Source organism: Dromiciops gliroides, chromosome 3 (genome assembly GCF_019393635.1).
Source record: "Dromiciops gliroides isolate mDroGli1 chromosome 3, mDroGli1.pri, whole genome shotgun sequence".
In the NCBI taxonomy this organism is placed as follows: Eukaryota; Metazoa; Chordata; class Mammalia; order Microbiotheria; family Microbiotheriidae; genus Dromiciops; species Dromiciops gliroides.
Window position 1 is genome coordinate 506,259,098 of NC_057863.1, and position 20,951 is coordinate 506,280,048.

The following is a 20,951-nucleotide window of genomic DNA, read 5'->3' on the forward strand; positions in this document are numbered from 1 at the left end:
CTATCCACTGCACCACCTAGCTGTCCCTCCTGCTATGTATCTTGCACAAAATGGGGGTGAAATTTTCAAACCTACTTATAATTTGGAGAGAGTTTCATCTAAGGTTGTCTATCACTTGTGGAGGTTATATATTATCTTGAAGCAATTTAGTTTTAAACTCCACTCTTAAAGATAATTTTGCTTTAATGGATGAATACAAAATTCCTTTAGAGAGGAATATGTGTGTGTGTGTGTGTGTGTGTGTGTGTATATATATATATATATATGTATATATATATATATATATATATATATATATTTGGAGGTCTGTGTTTTCTAGGAGTTTAAGTATATGGGATTCCAGAATGTAATTAATTTTTCTTGATTTCTAGTGAAAAATTTAAAGGGAAAGCGAATGTAAAGATATTGAGTAAATTGGTCATATTGGCGGGAGGGGACTTAGAAAAACTGAATTTCCTCCCTATTGCAAACACTTTTTGATGACAGGGGGAGGGTAACAAATTTATTTTGTTACAGTACTTTGGGATTTATTTGTGTTACTTAAAGACATTTTACACCAATTTAGTTTTGATAAAATTCCAATTTTAAAGATTTATTTTTGCTTTAAGGTTGAATCTGTCATTATAGAAATTTCCAAATAAACTACTTCATGAAAATTTAGTGATTTTTTTAAACATCAGGATAAATTTTAAGCTGTTTTTAAAGAAAGAGAAATACTTCTATGAAGGAATGTTTAAGTAAAAAAATTCTTTTGCAAAAAACCCCCCTTTTGTATGTATATTTAAGTAAAAAATCTTTTGTGTGGTTTTAGAAGACCTCCCAAATTTTCATTTGTAAGCTAATTTCTTCCAATAATTTGATGTTGATCACAATTATGTCCAAACCTACTGTGATTAGTGAGACTTTATTGTTTGAAGGAAAAGCTTTTCTGGGACCCTGAAAATATTTTTTGAGTTTCATTCTTAGGATCATTGTGTCTTTGAACTGGACTTAAATGGACTCTTTAAGAGGAACATCAGGGGGAAGCTAGGTTATACAGTGGATAAAGCACTGGCCCTGAATTCAGGAGGACCTGAGTTCAAATCCCACCTCAGACACTTGACCCTTACCATCTGTGTGACCCTAGACAAGTCACTTAACCCTCATTGTTCCACAAAAACAAAACAAAACAAAACAAACAAAAAAGAGGAACATCAGTAGTCAACTGCTCAATGGAATCAACATCTGAGATCTAAGGCTAATCAATATCTGTCCATATCTGTGCCTAGAAATAAGGTAGGTAGGTTACCTTGAAAAGGCTATGGTTGTGCTTTTTAAATTTCATTTTCCCATACAAGAATCTGTCCACCTGCTTCCATATGCTAGGCTACTTGTAGTGGTACAGGTTTGAGAGTCAGTTTTGATCCTGTTATTACTATGGTCCTCCTTATAGCCGTCATAGCATATTTCTATTATCAGGGCAGGCAAGACAAAGTGGAAGTTTGTTATTGCAATACTGAATCTATTAGGTATTAGAATAATACCAAAGCATCCAAATTACTGTAACTAGTTGTAAGTGGGAAAGTTCTTGCTATTTTGATCTGAATTTGTAGTCATTCCATGACATAAGCAAGAATTATATAAACTAGGTTTGAACTTATCATATGTATAAGATTCAATTCCTAAAGTATGTCATTCTGAAAGATTGACATGAGTATACTTAGACAAAGGTAAACAAGCTTGTGAAACATAGATGTAGATGTTTTTGTTTTAAGGAATAGGATTTCAGTACAGTCAGTTATGTTAGTTAAGAGTAGTAACTAATAAACTATCTTGTGTCATCCATTAACTACTTGTTATTATAATCCCCTCAACTCACTTGCAGGATGACCAATGAACTAAGACTTGAAGGAAGCTACAGATTCTAAGAGGCAGAGATGAGGAGGTATTTAGCAAACCACATACCTGCTCATTTTTATCTTGAATAGAATATGAATATATCTTACTTTTTAAGAAAATAACTCCTTGCCACTGCTAACTCCTCTGCTGTTCAAGGTTTCCCATTTCATTCCCATCTCCTTCAAAAAATTATTCCCTCTCCTATCCCTACTCTTTCATTTATTTTCAATCTTTCCTGCCTACCAGCTCATTTCTTATAGTCTACAAACATATCTATGTCTCCCTTATGCTGAAAAAACGTTTACTTGATCTTTCCATCACACAGCTAAGTATTTTCTTAAATCTCTTCTGCTCTTGGTAGGGAGGGAGGGAGAAACGAATAAGACAAAAAAGTGGTAGAGAATAAAAGAAAACTTCAAAAGAAGCACAAAAAGCAGGCTAGCTTTGAAAATGATGTGTAGTATTTCTTACATAGTTTATCCAAAATAAACAGTGTGAAATGGAAAGTCATGGTTTTATATATTTTTTAATAATAAACATTTTTATTTATAGTTTTGAGTTCCAAATTTTATCCCTACTTCGCTCCCTCCCCTCCTTTCTCCCTCAGGCATTAAGCAAATAGATATAGGTTAAATATGTGCACTTATGTAAAATGTCTATATTCATCATTTTGTACAAGAAAACTTGAATAAAAGAAAAAAGTGAAAGTAAAAAATAGTATGCTTCAGTCTGTTCAATGAATATCAGTTCTTTCTTTGGAGGTGAATAGTGCGTTTCATCATTAGTCCTTTGAGATTGTTTTGGATCATTGTATTGCTGAGAATAGTTGTCATTCATAGTTCTTCAATATTGCTGTCTCTGTGCATAATGTTCTCTTGGTTCTGCTCACTTCTCTATACAGTATGGCAGAAACTAGGTATAGACCAACACCTCACACAGCATACTAAAATAAGGTCAAAATGGGTACATGGTTTACACAAAAAGAATGATATCATAGGCAAATTAAGAGAGTATGGAATTGTTTATCTGTCAGAGTTATGGGCAGAGGAAGAATTTAGGAACAAAGAAGATATAGAGAGCAAAACAAAATGTAAAATAGATCATTTTGATTATATAAAATTTAAAAGGTTTTTCACAAACAAAACTCATGTAACCAAGATTACGGGGGAAGCAGAAAACTGGGAAAGAATTTTTGAAACAAGTTTCTCTGATAAAGGCCTCATTTTTCAATTATATATAGAACTGAGTCAAATTTCTAAAAATAGAAGTCATTCCCCAATTGATAAGTGGTCAAAGGATATGAACAGGCAGTTTTCAGAAAAAGAAAGCAACGCTATTTATAGTCATATACAAAATAATCTGGATCATTATTGATTAGAGCAAAACAAATTAAAACAATTCTGAGGTATCACCTCACACCTATCAGAGTGACAAATATAACAAAAATGGAAAATATCGGATGTTGGAGGGGGATGTGGGAAAGCTGTGATGCTAATCCACTGTTGGTAGAGTTGTGAAAAGATCCAACTATTCTGGGGAGCAATTTGGAACTATGCCCAAAGGGCTATAGAACTGTGCATACCCTTTGATCCAGCAATACCACTGCTAAGTTTATATCCCAAAGACATCCCCCAAAAGAGAAAAAAAGATGCATTTGTACAAAAATATTTATAGCAGCACTTTTTGTGGTGGCTAAGAATTGGAAATCAAAGGAATGCCCATCAATTGGAAAATGGCTAAAGAAGCTGTGGTATATGATGGCATATTATTATGCTATAAGAAATTACAAGCAGGATGATTTCAGAAAGGCCTGAAAAACCTTGTATGAACTGATGTATAGTGAAGTGAGCATAGTTTTATATTGAATCCTCTTTTTATCTTGTGCTGTGTACCTGGAAATGTTCTTTTTTTTTTCTTTTTGTATTTAAGTTCAAAATTAAGAAACCCCCCCAGAAAGCATAGACATTTAAACTTCAAACCGTATACAAATTTTAAAAAATCCTTTTAAAGTTTATTCCAGGTCAATGGACCTAAAGCAAGATGCTTCTTAGAATTGAAGCATGGGTGCTTAGGGGCACTCGGTAATGATGATATGCTTAGTCAGAAAAGAATGGAACACTATTGAAGAAATACACACACACACACACACACACACACACACACACATATATATACAGAGACATGCCTAAACACACATACACACATACATACACACATGTATGCATACATGTAATATACATATATTTTTGAAAAAATTAACCATCAGGAATTATTGCTATATTCCTATGGATGTACTGCTACAGGGAGGGTGTGTCATTTGATAATTGGCATATCAGTTAGTGATTTATTGAGGTAACAGTGTTCCTCACTGAATCAAAAGGAGAAATTGAGAAGATCAAATTACAGTTTCTACTGTATTAATTCTATACTGACATTGATTTTATTTTGTATTGATGTTTATAACTAAGTATACATCTGCCTAAAGTTATGTTTCTATTTCCTTGAGTTGAACTCTGTTTCTTTTCTTTTCTTTTTTTTTTTGCAGGGCAATGAGGGTGAAGTGACTTACCCAGGGTCACATGGCTAGTAAGTGTCAAGTGTCTGAGGTCGGATTTGAACTCGGGTCCTCCTGAGTCCAGGGCTGGTGCTTTATCCACTCTGTCACCTAGCTGCCCCCCAAACTCTGTTTCTTTTTTCACAACACGACTAATGTGGAAATATGTTTAACGTTAAAAATTAAAAAGACAAAAATAGGGGCAGCTAGGTGGTGCAGTGGATAGAGCACCGGCCCTGGAGTCAGGAGTACCTGAGTTCAATTCCGGCCTCAGACACTTAACACTTACTAGCTGTGTGACCCTGGGCAAGTCACTTAACCCCAATTGCCTCACCAAAAAAACAAACAAACAAACAAACAAACAAACAAAAAGACAAAAATAAATTAAAAAGAAAAGAAAAAAGGGACAGCACCTTTTCTGTCATTAAGAAATGCAAGGGGCAGTTAGGTGGCACAGTGGATAAAGCACCAGTCCTGGATTCAGGAGTACCTGGGTTCAAATCCAGCTTCAGACACTTGATACTTACTAGCTGTGTGACCTTGGGCAAGTCATTTAACCCCCATTGTCCCGCAAAAAAAAAATAATTTAGAAAAAAAAAAGAAATGCAAGATGGATTAATGGGACCCATCTTCATTCCAAGGACATTTTTAGTAGACCAGAGATAGCCAGAGTGGAGACAGAGACCTGGCTCCTAGGAGGGTTTATTAGGGAGATAAAACCTTCCTTAACTGAATAAAGAATGACAAATATAGACAATGTACATTGGGGAAATATAACAGTTAAGTCTGTAGCCCTTTAAAGATAAAAATCAGATGTGCTAGAATTTTCCCAGTATGTAAAAGTGTGGTAGATGACAGGTTTTCCTATTAATTATAACTTTAAACTAACTCAATTTATTGACAGTATCATCTTCTTGTCACCTTGAGAAGACCTAGTTTTTCTATTGATTTGCTTTATTACTTTGGGCAAGCCATTTATCCTTGTTGGGGGGTATAGTTTCTTGAACTGAAAAAAAGTGGCTTAGATTTGTAAAATTGTAAATTTTCTCATTCAAAATCCCATGCATGATTTATCTTGTGAAATTTGGGGATTTAATTACTACTTGTAATAGAAATTTCCTCAAAGAAGGATATCCAGAAAAATTCATTTTCACACAGATTTTTAAACTAACAAATCCATCTCTTTAAATATTATTAGCAGGGGGCAGCTAGATGGCGCAGTGGATAGAGCACTGGCCCTGGAGTCAGGAGTACCTGAGTTCAAATGCGGCCTCAGACACTTGACACTTACTAGCTGTGTGACCCTGGGCAAGTCACTTAACCCCAATTGCCTCACTAAAAACAAAAAACAAAAACCAAATAAATATTATTAGCAGGTTAATGCACAATTGAATTGCATGGGTATTCTACTAATCTAAAGTGTAAGATAGAGAGGTATTAAATAGTAGGACAAAAGTAGGAAGAGATATCCAGTCTACAATCTACAATGGTGTGAGAAATGTCTCCACAGCAGCTGAGGTGGGGTTCTCAGTAATTGCAGGTGTGGGGCAGAGTACCAGGTTGGTACAAAGCAAGAATTTCTCTCTCTCTCTCTCTCTCTCTCTCTTTTTCTCTCAGCATGAACTAAACCCATTAACCGATTAATCTGATAGTTCTTCTTTTACTGGAATGTTCTTTCTATCACTTTGTCCAAGGCAATTTTGACATCCTTATTTCTCAGACTGTAGATGAGAGGGTTTAGCATGGGCACAATGATAGTGTAAAACACAGAGGACACTTTCCCCTGATCCATGGAGCTGGATGAAGATGGTTGCAGGTACATGAATGCACCAGAACCAAAGAAGACACCAACTGCTGCAATATGAGAACTGCAGGTCCTGAAGGCTTTTGATCTGCCTTCAGTGGAGTGAATTTTCAAAATGCTAGCAATGATTAAAACATAAGAGCAAATAATGATCAGGGATGGGCAAAGGATATTAAACGCACTGGAGGCCAGAGCCAACACTTCATTGACATGGGTGCTAGAACAAGAGAGTTCCAAGAGTGGAAGGAGATCACAGAAGTAATGATTAATGACTTTTTCTTTACAGAAGAGTACTTGAAGCAAGCAGCCTGTGTGAGCTGTGGCCAAAACCAAGCCCAATGCATACACCCCACCCACCAACCATGAGCACACCTGATAGGACATAATAAGACTATAACGGAGGGGATGACAAATAGCAATATAACGGTCATATGCCATCACAGCCAAAATTTGACATTCAGAAATTACAAAAATGACAAAAAAATAGAACTGAGTCATGCACTCAGGGTAGGAGATGGTATTCTTCTCCAATAAAAAGTTCATCATCATTTTGGGAGTGACAACAGTTGATTGACAGAGATCAATGAAGGACAAACTGCAGAGGAAATAGTACATGGGGGTGTGAAGATGAGAACTGAGTATAATCAGTATGATCATGCCCAGATTCCCCACCACAGTGACCACATAGATGCCCAGGAATAGGAGGAAGAGGGGAAGCTGGAGCTCTGGCTGGTCTGTTAGTCCTATGAGGATAAATTGAGTCACTAGTGAGTAATTTGCTCTATCCATTCTTTTTGAGTGTAGAGTAAGAGGAGGCAAGAACCTGTAGACACAAGGGAAAAAAAGAAGTCCTCATAATTATAAGTCTCAAGTGAGGCCTCAGACAGAACAGTAAAATTATAATGTTGATTTTAATTCTTTTTCTGTCTCTATTTTCCTACAACTAGCTATAAAGAAAAGCTGTAGATATAATGTCCCTAAATTTTGGCAAAGTATTTGTTGATTAATATTTAAAACTCAAATCAAAATTCATGGCTCACTTTGATCAATATCTTAAATAAAACTTTAGATGGTGTGCTTGTCGTATCTGAACATAAAGCCTGGAGAGATCACTAACTTGCAGACCAAACATGATCAAAAATATCAAAACAAGTTAGGAAAATGGACTGGATGTAATATGATTAAATTTAATGTAAAATCCTTAACAGCACTTAAAAGAACCAGTTTCAAGACTACAAAAGCATGGAGGCATCCTTAAAAATCTGTTTGACAAAGGTCTGGGATTCTTAGTAGAATGCAAATTCAGTATAACTCAGCATGTGGGAGTAAAGAAAGAATTTAATCTTAGGTTAAATGAAGGGAAGCATAGATTCTAGGAATAAGGAGGTTATAATTGTACAATGCTGTATCCTGTCCAAACTGCCTTTGTGGTGTTTTGTCAGGTTCTGTTTCCCATAATGGAGGAAGGGCATTGATAAGCTAGAGAACTTTCAGCAAAGGTCAATGAATGTCATGATTGATCTTAAGTACATGCCATGTGAGGATAATTTGAATGGCTTGTAAAATGTTAGCCTAGAGATGGGAAGGATCAGTGGGAAATGATCATTGTTTCTAAGTGTGTTCAAGGGCTACCTGTGAAAAAGGAATTTGACTTGTTCAGTTTCTGCCCAAGAATGATGCATGACAAATGGAAAGAGGTCATTTTAGGCTTTGTGTGATAATGAAATGTATAACAGTTGTACAGAACCCAAAGTGACCTGGGTTGCCTGGGCAGGAGTAAGCTCCCCCTCAGTTTACATCTTCAAGCAGAAGCTGGATGACCACCACTTATGTAGTGGGTGTTGGGGGGAGGCTTTGGGATATGATTTGGACTAGATGAAGGTACCTTCTCATTCTAAAATTCTATTATTCTGAGCTGTAGTCACTTATATCTCCAAAGTCTCATTCTATTTTTTAAACCACCTCTTCCCAGCCTTTGGTCCCATGGCATTGTCAGTGATGGGTAGAATGGAATGTAAAGATAGCCTTTCTTTTGCCAAGTCCTGAGGTTCCATGAATATCTATTTAGGAGGAAGAAAAATGTCAAATTCATGTAATACTCACCCTCATGCACTGGATCTTAGATCCTCTTCACTTACAGAGTCCTGACAGATGAATATCTTCTATGAAGGTTATTATGGTTCTGTAATAGAGCCTTCCAATCCTTTTTAATGTTGATGAGAATTAGGGTGCAGAACTTTGTCTCTAAAATGTTTTGGCAATTGATTAGATCATAAGGTGATTATTTCTAACTGTGACTTTATCCAGAGTGTCCTCTTCAGTTATAGAGAAGGAAACAGTGTTCATTAGTGTCATCAGAGTTCATAATGATCTGTTCATAAGCTTACTGGGACCTCATTATTAATACATGAACAGAAACTCCCACTGGGACTCATCTCATTAGGGACCCCCTCCCCCTTTTCTGGGAAGAAGCCATTGATATTTTCCTCTTGTTCTCTATTCTTTCCTCTTTTATTTTCCATCTATATGCATAATGATCTTTTCAGGACATGATCCCAAAGCATTACCTAGCAATTCTGGAATCTGGAACCAATTTATCTATTTGGGGGTTGATAATCTTGAGACTGTGTCTAAGTAATGAATATTCTTTCTCATTGTTGAATTATTTTGAATTCATATGTTATGGTAATTGTTGAAGTTGGGTAACTGGTAGGCCTTTGTGTTCAAGGGAGAGATAAGAAGGGGTAGAAAAGAAGTGTGAAAAACAGGTACTGAACTTACTGGAGAAGAGATAAAGTGAACTGGAGGTCCATAGTTGAAAGAAAGATCTCTGTATGATAGTTCCAGAGTGATGAGGATAGACTAACCGTTTGGAAGTGTCAGGGCTAAGCAAAGAATATATTAACTTCTCCTGATCTTGTGTTAGAAAGCACTTAAATCCTTGAAAAGGATGCCCAAAGATATGTCTTCAGGAGAATGCTAGATTTCAGTAAGCACCAGAAAAAAAGAAGAAATATAGTATGAAAGGTTTAAGTTGAAATGGAATTCATTAATAATAGAAAAGAATTCTAGAGTACACAGTGAAAAGGGTTGAGCTGTGATAACTTAGAGATAGAGTTATAGTAGCTGGTGGCACTTCCCTAACAGTTGATTTTCCCTGCAAATATTTTTATGTATCTTTGGTGCCTTGTTCGGAGGTCTTCTGTCCAAACTGTATACTGGGATAACTTTGTTGCTGCAGTTGATCCCTGGTAAAGAGTGGTGGTTGTCAAGGTACTCAGATGTACCCTGGGGGATGGGAAATTCCTTTCAACAGTTAATAATAAATGATATTTACTTAGTGTTGTAAGATTGACAAAACATAATCTTGTATATATTTTGTTGGAGAACTTTCAGAAAAAAGCAATGAGGGTCATGAGTTATCTTGAAGACATACCATAAAAGGATCATTTGGATGACTTGTGAAATTTTAGCCTGGAGAGGAGAAGAATCAAGGGGGCATGATAATTGTTTTCAAGTATTTTAAGGACTTATATCAAAAGAGATTAGAGTGGTCCACTTTATCTCCAAAGAACAGAAAAAAGAACAATATATGAGAGATGCAAAGAGGTAAATTTAGGCTTAATGTTAGGATAAAACCTCTAACAATTATAAACAACCCAGAGTGAGATAGTTTTCCTGGGCAGTAGTAGCTTCCCTCTCAAAGCAGATCTTCAAGTGAAGACTCTATGACTAACCACTGCTGTAGGGTTATTGAGGAAAGTTATGCGGTAGGGCTTGGACTATATGGAAGGTTCCTTCTAACTCTAAAATGCTGTAGTTCTATAATTCTGAGCTAGAATTTCTCATATCTCCAAAATCCCTTTCTAGTTTTGAAACCACCTATACCCAGTTTTCATTATCATTGTATTGTCAATTATGCATAGAATAGAATATGAAGATGTCTTGTCTTTCGCAAAGCCCTGAGCTTCCATTAATGTCTATTTAGAAGGAAGAATAATTTCAAATTAACTAAATACTCACCCTCTAGCATTGGATCATAAAGCCTCTTCATCCAGAGAATCCAGGCAGGTAAATGTCTTCTATGAAGATTAATATGGTCCTGGCATGGAGTATACAATCCTTTTTAGTGTTGATGGGAATTAGGGAACAGAACCCAGTCTCTGAAATGCTCTGGGACTTTATTTGTTTTGAATATGATTATTCGCAACTTTATTCAGAATACCCTTGTATGGTATAGGGAAAGAAACAGTGTTCATCAGCATCAACAAAGCTCTTGATCATGCATCTGAAGTTTTTTTAGGGATGTTTATGTGATCCTTGGGACCTCATTATTAAAACACAGATAGAAGCTTCCACAGAAACTCATCTCTTAAGGGAATCTCCCTCTCTGGGAAGAAGTCATTAATATTTTCCTCTAGCTCTTAATTCTTTCACTTTTATTTATTCTCCATGTATATAATATAGTATGATTCCTATATAATACATAAAAATTCTGGAACCTGGAACCAATTTATTTGAGTTGGGATTTGGAAATCTTGGGGTAGTGTCTAAGATATAAATACTCCTCATGGTTGAAGTAGCCTGAACTCATAGGTCATGGTAGTTGAGGAAACTGGTAGGCCTGGATGTTGATGGGAAGGAGAATAAGGGGTAGGAGAAGTATGAAAATCAGAAGCTGAACTTATTGGAGAAGAGATAAATTGATCTAGAGGTTCACAGTTTATAACAATATTGATATCAGTAAGACAGTGGCTGAGTGACAGGGATAGATTGATTGTCCAAAGGTGGCAAGGCCAAGTAAAGAATATAACAACTTCTCTTCCTGATCTTATATGTTAGAGGGCATGTGAGAAAGTATTAACACCTTTGAAAAGCATGCCAAAGGTTTTCATGTCTTCAGGAGAACTCTAGAACATGGAAGAAATATGAAAAGAAAGATTTAAGATGAAAGAGAATTTATTAATAATAGAGAAGAATTCTAGAGTGTGCAGGAGAAAGGAATAAACTGTGGTAGTTTAGGATTAGGTTAACAGCAGCACTCCTTTAGCTGCTAATCTCATGTGTGTATGTATGGATATTACACTATTTTATTTTGGTGAGGCAATTGGGGTTAAGTGACTTTCCCAGGGTCACACAGCTAGTAAGTGTCAAGGGTCTGAAGCTGAATTTGTTTTAATTGATCCCTGGTAGGTAGTCCATGGGCCTTCTGCCTAAACAGTACAATGGGAGAACTTTGTTCTTGAAGTTGTGTCATGGTAGAGAGTTGTAGTTCTCAATATACCCTGGTGTACCCTAGAACATACATTAGCTGGGAAATTATGAAAGCATTATTCTAATCACAGAACCAAAATAACAATAGTTTTTATTTTTATGATGAGAATCAACAGTGGAACTCACAGATATATTCTTCATGTTTGGAGCTTCTGAAAAGAAGGCCTGATGACCAATTGTTGGGGATATTGAAGAAGGGATTTTTCTTGCAGTGACTTGGTCAGCTGTGCTGTTTATCGAGCTACTGCTCTCAGAACTCTGTCCAGCCTCTGGAAAATATTTCTTATCAGTCAGTGGTGAGAAAAATAATATATTGAATTTGAATCAGCATTTTTTTCAGAAGCAGTAGGTTGCTCAGTCTCTGAAGGACATTGTTGATGTATGAGATTACTCAAATACCTCAGGTACTGTTTTCTTCCATCCTGGGTGGGAAACCCCACCCAAATATAGAACTTTAACTGTTAACCAATTAGATTTGATGGCCACTCTCAGGAACACCCACTCTTCCAAGGACATATAAATATGGATTGCATACAATGAGGGGGTTTTGGCATTTTGGAGTGTCACTGATTCCTTTTATTAAATATTGCTAGCATGATTAATAAAATGACTAATTACCCAAAAACTATGTCTTGTGAACTTATTATATGACAGAATGGTCAATATCCTTTGAGGCTTCATTTACCTAGTTGCCTATCTGTTCTCACAGCTCTATTTCTTACCACATTGTTGTCCTGGGGTCCCTAAGATACCAAGGTGAGAAACAATGGATCCTGCTGAAGAGGACACATTGAACCATAGAGCGCATTTTCCAATTCAGGTTCTCCTGGATTTAAAAAAAATAGATTTGACATTCTTCTTGTAGCTCTGTTGTTAACAGGATTAGAATCATCAGGCTGGAGACAGTTTTTACTACATGAATTACTTTCTGGAAAAATAAATTTAGGAGGTTGTACTAAATTGTATGGAGGAGCTACGTGACACAGTGGATAGAATGCTGGGTCTGGAGTCAGAAAGACATCTTTCTAAGCTACCTGGCCTTAGGCTATGTGACCCTTGGAAAGTCACTTAACCCTGTTTGCTTGTTTCCTCTTTTGTAAAATGAGATGAGACGGCAAACTACTTCAGCATTTTTTTTTTTTTTTGGCCAAGAAAATCCTAAATGTGGTCACAAAGAGTCAGACACAACTGAAATAACTGAAAATAAATTATATTGTCTTGTTACTGGCAGATTTTTAGCAGAATTACCTAGGAATCTCTGCAAGTGACTTGGAACCAGAGGGGTAGATCAACTAGGAGGAACCTCCTTTAGAGCTGAGGATGACGCCTATTTTAGAATGTCAAGGGAAGATGTTTCTAGAAACCAGATGACTACATAGGACATCTGGGACTGAAACATTGGGAGTGGGTTACCAGGTTATAGAAAGACTTGATGTTATTTAATATTGATTATCATTATTGTATTGCTTTGGCCTTTTCGTTTCATGGTGTTTAAGTTTGCTGAGTTTTCTTGGTTACCTTGGTGACACATAAATCTCCTCTCTCAAATTAGTCCATGGTGAGCCCTCTAAGCAGTTGGATCTCTTGACTGACTTAGTTTACCTGTAGAGTCTATTTAGCAAGGTTTGTCTCCTTAGGGGATATATGACATTATGACTCTGCTTGTATCTTTGTGCCTTTGCCTTTTATTCCACCTTTTCAATGCCTATAAGGTAGACTATCAATCTATCCAGAAATCCTTAGGATATGAAGCATTTGAATAAGTGATCATGGGGGTAGGGGTGTTACATTGAATACAAGTATTAGTGATTCTATTTAGTTTTATCTACCATTTTATGAAGGCAAGTTTCAGCTGCTTGTAAGCCATCTGATTTTGGAGAAATCACAAGATTACTCCCCCTATCAAAAGTCATGCAATGTTAGGAATGTCACAAAATGACTCCCTCGTCCTCTCACTTCAGTGTCTTCTGAACCTCACGACCAATTTAAACACCAGGTGTCTCAATTCCTGTAATCCTGCATTTTACTCCCTCCAAATTGTAAATTCACTGTTTAGAATCCAAAGGTCATTGTCCTTGGTTACCAAGAGTCTTGGATCTGGTTTGTTTCTGCAACTATGCATATTGCTAAACAAATTGTTGTCTGTATGTTACTACATAATTTCTTTATTCCACCATAATATTGTTAAGATGAGAAATCTTGGCATGATGATTGCTTATATCATTGATTACTAACAGTTTTCAACTTCATTTCTTCTTGCCCTATTTTCTTAATCATTCACCCTTCACTGATCTCTGCTACTCCTCTGTCATTACCCCTAAAATGTTAGTGAACTTTGTGTCTGAGAAAGTGTAATTACCTTTTTGGAATGCATGACTAAACTGCATTTTTTTCCTTATTTTTGTCTTTGCTTTAGGTTACAGAAACAGCTTTTGATTGTTATGTTGCTATGTGCAGTCCTTTGCTTTACAATATTCCCATATCTTAAAGACTGTGTTCTCTAATGTTTGTGTTGTACGCCTTGGGGTTTTTTGGTTCCTCAATGCATGCTAGCAATGTGGCAATGCTGTTCTTTAGTGGATCTCACATTGTCAAACATTACTACTTTGATACTCTTTCCCTGTGTAGAAATATTTTTGATGACTAGCCTAATTTGGGGGGAACTAATCCATGGATGACTAATCTGGGGACTTTTAACTATTTGGCTATCTGACTGCTATTAATTTAATGTGGACCATTTATGAAGTTCCACCACACTGCTCCCAAATTGATAAGCAAAGGATTAAGAAGCCTCTTAACTAAATAATCAAAGCAGAGTTTATTTATGAACTACTATTTAAAATTAAGACTACAGGGTAATAAAATGTACAACCTGACTGCATTGGGGCACTTCTCTTTCCACTGGGTCTCTTTGGAACTTCTTGAATACAATAGGGGCCTTAGCCGCCTCTTGTGTTAGGGCACTCAGTCCTTTATTCTAACTCCGAGCCCCTTTCACTTTGTAAATCCCCCTGCTTCTAACTTTCCTCTCTTTACTGCCACCACTGAACCCCTGTGTTTCTCTCTCACTGACTTTCTGTCTGTCTGCTCTGTCAGTCTGCCCTTCGGTCTCTCTTTTCCCTGCTCCTAGTCCTTTTCATCTTCTCCTGCGTCCTTGTAGCCCCGTCTCTAGTCTGCCTCACTCCAAACTTTCTAATCTCGTCAGCCGCAGCTTGACCTCTTCTCTGCCTCCTCTCCTCCTTCCGAACCCCTCTAATCTCGTCAGCCCCCCCCCCCAATCTAATCCCCAGGTCTATATATACCTTTTCTTCTCTCCCCTTAAATCTCTGGGCTTCTTGCACCCACATACCAAGCTAATCTGCTAGCCAGGGCTGCGGCTGGTGGGGTGGGGTGGGGGTGCGCTCCAGCTTCACGTGCCTGAGCACAGGCTATGCCAGAGCCCAGCATCTCTCAGATACCTCCTCAGGTCGGAGGGAGCTGGGGGCTTTTTCCCCCCAGCTGTCTGACCTGGCATCTTGTACAGCCCACGGGGCTTTTGGGCTCAGCTGAAGAGGAGGGGGAAGGTCACCAGCACCTCCCACACAGAAGAGACCCTGAGGGCCTAAGGTTTTATAATCTCAGCCTAAAGGTAGGGTCCCCAAATCAAAATAAATTTCCACACCTGTTAAGCTTTCTTGCTCAAGTGCTCATGTTAATGAAGTTCTTTTTATTATTGGGGGAGTTAGTATCTCGGCTTCCACCCTGGTTCTTTTTGTGTTTCATCTTGTCTAGCATGCTTAACTGAGGGCAGGTCAAAAGTCTTAGGTACCTGTAGCTCACCCATCACAGTTCCCTTCATCTTCTTTAAGTTTAGCATTTTCATGTACTTCAAGCCCACTACTAGAAATTTATTTTATACCACCTTAATTGCAATTATTGTTTGAGAAATAAGAATTTGGCAATGCAATTAGAAAGTTGTGAAAAATTGAGAGCTACTCTGAATTTGGATATTCTCAAGAGAGAAAAAAAGAAACTCAATGGAAAGTTGTTCCAAATATGTTTCTTGGAATCATCTTTTTCCTGGGAAGCCATTCTCTTTACTCTCACAGAAACTAAGGTTCTCACTATAATTCATGAGAGTGATGTTTTCTCAGTCAAATTAAATGGACACTTATGAAATAGAGAATTTTAAAGAAATCTTGATGAAAAGAGAAAAGTTGACAATCAAACATATGACCCAAGAGAAGAAAGAAAGGAGAGCAGGAAAAAAAAGTCAGCAAAACCAATCAACACATTGAAAAAATTTGGAAAATATCTTCAATTGTCCACACTTGTGGCATGGTGAGCTTTAAAACAGCAAGTGTAGCTTCTATAGCTGCTATTGGTTCTGAGCTTGAGAAAGTATTTTTAACAGGGCAAGAAGAAAAATGCATTTGAGACAAAATCTCCCAGAAACATTTCTCCCTACTTGTGTGAGGTCATCTTAAAAACTGCTTGCAAGATTAAGGAATTTATAAAAAGAATATATTATTATGGTGTTAGAGAATGAATCTTTGACACTTCCTTTACATATCCATTAACATTTAAGGCTGTAATTGTGTTTTCTTCCATTAGATTCCTGTGTATAGATGACTATATGATGTTTTTCTTTTTTTTTTTTTTTAGTGAGGCAATTGGGGTTAAGTGACTTGCCAGGGTCACACAGCTAGTAAGTGTTAAGTGTCTGAGGCCGGATTTAAAGTCAGGTACTCCTGACTCCAGGGCTGGTGCTCTATCCACTGTGCCATCTAGCTGCCCCTATATGATGTTTTGAAGGAGAAATAAAAAGACCAAGAATAAAGAGACTTGGATTCAAAACTTGGTTTTACTTTTTCAGGTACAGTTTCTTCAGTTGAAAAATAAGGGGGTTAGTCTTGTAAATTATTAAATCTTATTATAACCTTAGCATTCTCTGTAACATTCATCTTGTGAAACCTCAGATAATTAACTGCTAGTTCCATAGATCATTTAGGAAAAAATATTTTCCCATAAAGATTACCAAAAAAGCAAAGCCAGTTCTTTAAATATCAGAAGCAGGTCAATGCATGGTTGAATTTCACAGCCCATCTGGAATGCAAGTCAGAGGTAACAGGAGGATAAATGTGGGAAGAGAGATATAGCCAACTGGTTTGAGAAATGTCCCCAAAGTAGCTCTGATCAACTCATCTTCTGATGAATTATATAGGCATGGGGCATAGTGTCTCTCTCTCTCTCTCCCCTTCCCAGGATGTACTGAGCCCATTAAGCCATTATTCTAATAGATTTTCACTTTCTATCACATTGTTCAAGGTGATTTTGACATCTTTATTTCTCAGACTGTAGATGAGAGGGTTGAGCATGGCTACTACATTAATGTAAAATACAGAACACACTTTCTTCTGATCCATGAAGCTGGCTGGAGATGAATGAACCAGACCCAAAGAAGACATGAACTGCTATAATCTGGGAGCTGCAAGTGTGGAAAGCTTTTGATCTACCTTCAGTGGATGGAATTTTCAAAATGCTAGCAATTATCAAAACATAAGAGCAAATAATGATCAGTGTTGGGAAAAAGATATTAAATGTATTGAATGACAGGAATGCTACTTCCTTGACATAAGTATTAGAACAAGAGAGCTTCAGGAGTGGAAGGAGATCACAGAAATGCACACTCATCATGCAGTCTGTGTAAGCTGTGGCCCCAACAAGGCCCAATGTATATACCCCATCCACCAACCATTAGCACACCTGATGGGACATGATAAGAATATAATGAAGGAGATGGCAAATAACAACCTAGCAGTCTTATGCCATCACAGCCAACATTTGACATTAAGAAACAGAAAACAAACCCAAAATAGAACTGAGTCATGCAGTCAGAGTAAGAGATGGTGTTCTCTGACACCATTCACTAGTTGTTTGGGTGTGATGAAGTTGATTGACAGAGATCAATGAATGACAAATTGCAGAGAAAAGAATATATTTGGTTGTGAAGATTAGAACTCAGTCCAATAAGTATAATCATGTCTAGGTTCACCATCACAGTTACTACATAAATCTTTAGCTGGACTCAGGCTGCTCTGGCAGTCCTATGAGGATGAATTCCATGACTAGTGAATGATTTCCTTTCTCCATTCTTTCTTGAGTGTAGAGTAAGCATCTGTATACAGAAGAAAAAAAATAGAGAGTCTTTTTTATTACAAGTCTAAAATGAAGCCTCAAATAGAGAAATAAAATTATAATATAAATTCTTCTGATTCTTTTGTCTCAGTTTTTTTCTAGGACAAATTAAATACTATTGGCTAAATGGAATTAGACACATAAGCCATTCTATTGGAAAGAACTTCTCTTCTGTATACGTTAATCATAATAATTTTGATTTCTACAACTGTTTTCAAAGATATTTTCTCATAAATTAAAATGTCTGTAAAAATATTTATGTATGTATTGAATAAATACAAATCTTAAAGAACATTATTGTTTAAGTTCCCATAAATAGTAAGCATAAGAAACCAATTCCAAAAGTAACATCTCCTAATAGTAATTCCTTCCACTTCTTGATTTTTTGTGATACTCTGTTTGCAGCCCAGTGGCTTTTAAGTTGCACACCAGTGCACTACCTTTGGAGTCTGCAAACCTGGGAACAATAACCTCTCTCTCCTTTTCAAAGCTAAGGAAAAGGAGTCTCAGAGAATTCAGTCATTGCCAAGGGCCGATAATTTGCCTTTAAAGTACTTGGAAACAATTATCCTGTCACCTTGATTCATCCCTTCTTTAAGCTAAACTTTCACAAGTCATTCAAATTATCCTTATATGGTATATACTCAAGATAATTAGTGGCCCTCATTGCCCTTTTCTGGGTGTTTCCTACCTTGTCAATATCCTTCTTCCACTATGGAAAACAGAACCAGACAAAATACCCCACATATGGTTTGAACAAGGTTTTATGAGGTCCGTCACACAGCAAACAAATCTAATTTGTTAGCATTATTCAAATCTGATTGGTTGACATGATTTGAAGATGGGTTACATTAAAATAAGTCTGAGGATGACTTCAGATAAAGGAATACAAGACCTCCCACTCAAGCTGGTCAGAGCAAAATAGTTTCATCTAGGTGTAGTTTAATCTCATCTGTAAATCCTTTCCTGAGCTTCAGGTTCAGGTGGGTTGACCTACATAAGATGATAGAATCTCAAAGAGTTGACCTTTGTGTGGAGGGGTAGGGAGAACAAAGAAGGGGAGATCTTTGGATCCCTCAAGATATTGGTCATTAATAATTATTTCTTATAGGTGAAAGGGAGTATATTAATAATACAAAAGAGTTTTAGGGTGCACACTGAAAAGGAATGAGTTGTAATAGGAGTTGGGTTGACAGTGTCCAGCAGTATATTTCCTTAGCTGCTGACTTCTTGTGTTAATATGTGCATATATTTATACACAATATATATAATACTATATACACATATATACATATACATATATGCTTGGTGCCAGTGCATGGGTCTTCAGTCCAAGAAGTAGATTAGGAGGACTTTGTTCCCACAGATGAGTCATGGTAGACAGTCGTGTGGTCAAGATGCCCTGTTATACCCGGAAGTATATATCAGTCTTTTTTTTTTTCCTATGAAATGGAGCAAACAGCTGATTGGTAAATCTTACTATCAACAAAGTATGTGCCTCCTACATGTTGGCACCTATGACAAAGCTCTGGTGTCCTCATGCTAGTGTACATATGGGTCTTCTTATCTATCCCTGACTAGGTAGAAGAGTGTTAGATATAAAATCCAAAGGATTAGGAAAGTTTCTGATAAGACTCTAGTAGAGATAAGGAAAAAAAATAATGAAGTCACTATTCTAATCACAGGACCATATGAGAAAATAATTATTCATAACGGATTTCTTAGGGGGACCCAGGAGGGACCCAGTTTTGGTTGGCTTTCTACCCCCCCCCACTTCAGAGGTCAATTTTTAGGAAGGAGTTCTAATCCTGTGCAGGGCATACAATAGAGTTGGAGAATAGATACTTTGACTAGCTCAGTGAACTGATGGGATTAAGGTATACCTATCTGAATTCATGGTAACCCATGGTCACACAGCTAGTAAGTGTCAAGTGTCTGAGGCTGGATTTGAACTCAGGTCCTCCTGAATCCAAGGCCGTTGCTTTATCCACTGTGCCACCTATCTGCCCTGCCAATTAGCTTTAATAAGTATGTAAGGAGCAACTTCTATTAAGAGGAAAAATGCTGCACCAACAGAGGGCTTGCCCTCTTCTTGCTGGGACTCTCTCCATGTACTATCCTCTTCACTCAATAAGCAGGATATATAATTGTTTAGGCTTGTAAGCCTGTGACTAGTGGGAAAGTTAGGGAGACACGTGGTCAATACTTTAATAATATGTGATATTAATTAATAATAAATGCTTACTGACAAAAGTTATACAATAGCCATTAATTTATAAGTAGCAATATTTTAGAAAACACAGGCTAGCCCCACGGTAATTTAATTCTCAACCAAAATAACAATAACTTGCATTTTTCTTTCTTTTTAAAAATAATAATGAACATTTTTATTTAGTTTTGAGTTCCAATTTTTTCCCCTCCTTCCCTTCCTCCTCTCTGAGGTGGTAAGCAATCAGATGTGGGTTATACATATGTAATTATGTAAAACCTTATCGTATTAGTCATTTTGTGTAAGAAAACTTGAATAAAAGAAAAATGAAAGTGAAAAATAGCATGCTTCAGTCTGTGTTCAATCAATATCATTTCTTTCTTTGGAGGTGGATAATATGCTTCATCATTAGTCCTTTTGGATTGTCTTAGATCATTGTATTACTGAGAACAGTTGTCATTCACAGTTCTTCATCAAACATAATTGCTGTCTCTGTGTACAATGTTCTCTTGGTTCTGCTCACTTCACTGTACATCAGTTCATATAAGTCTTTCCAGGCATTGCTGAAATCATCCTGCTTGTCATTTCTTATAGCACAATAATATTCTATTACCATAATATATTACAGCTTGTTTATCTACTCTCTAATTGATAGGCATTCCTTTGCTTTCCAATTCTTACCCACCACAAAAAGAGCTGCTATAAATATTTTTGTACAAATAGATCTTTTTCTCTTTTTGGGTATGTCTTTGGGATAAGAACCTAGCAGTGATATTACTGGTTCAAAGGGTATGCCCATTTCTATAGCCCGTTGGGCATAGTTCCAAATTAATAGCTTGCATTTTTATGATGAGAATTAACAGTGACATTCACTTTTGTATTCTTCATGCTTGGAGTTGTTGAAGAGGAAATCTGATGACCAATTGTTGAGGATATTATAGAGGGGATTTTTATTTTGGTGACCTGGACGGTTTTCATTAAGGTTACTCAGATGCTCCTCTCAGAGCTTGGCTGATAACAAACAGGAATCAGAGGAATTATACAGATGAGAATTT

General features: G+C 36.9%; 1 protein-coding gene and 1 pseudogene across 1 annotated transcript; both read right to left on the reverse strand.

Moving 5' to 3' along the window:
- Nucleotides 1-6,092: 6,092 nt before the first annotated feature.
- LOC122751759 (olfactory receptor 8G1-like) lies at nucleotides 6,093-7,025 on the reverse strand. Its single transcript, XM_043998920.1, has one exon. It carries the CDS (start codon nucleotides 7,023-7,025, stop codon nucleotides 6,093-6,095), a length of 933 nt encoding a protein of 310 aa, XP_043854855.1.
- Nucleotides 7,026-16,777: 9,752 nt separating this feature from the next.
- On the reverse strand, nucleotides 16,778-17,642 carry LOC122747846 (annotated as a pseudogene).
- Nucleotides 17,643-20,951: the final 3,309 nt, after the last annotated feature.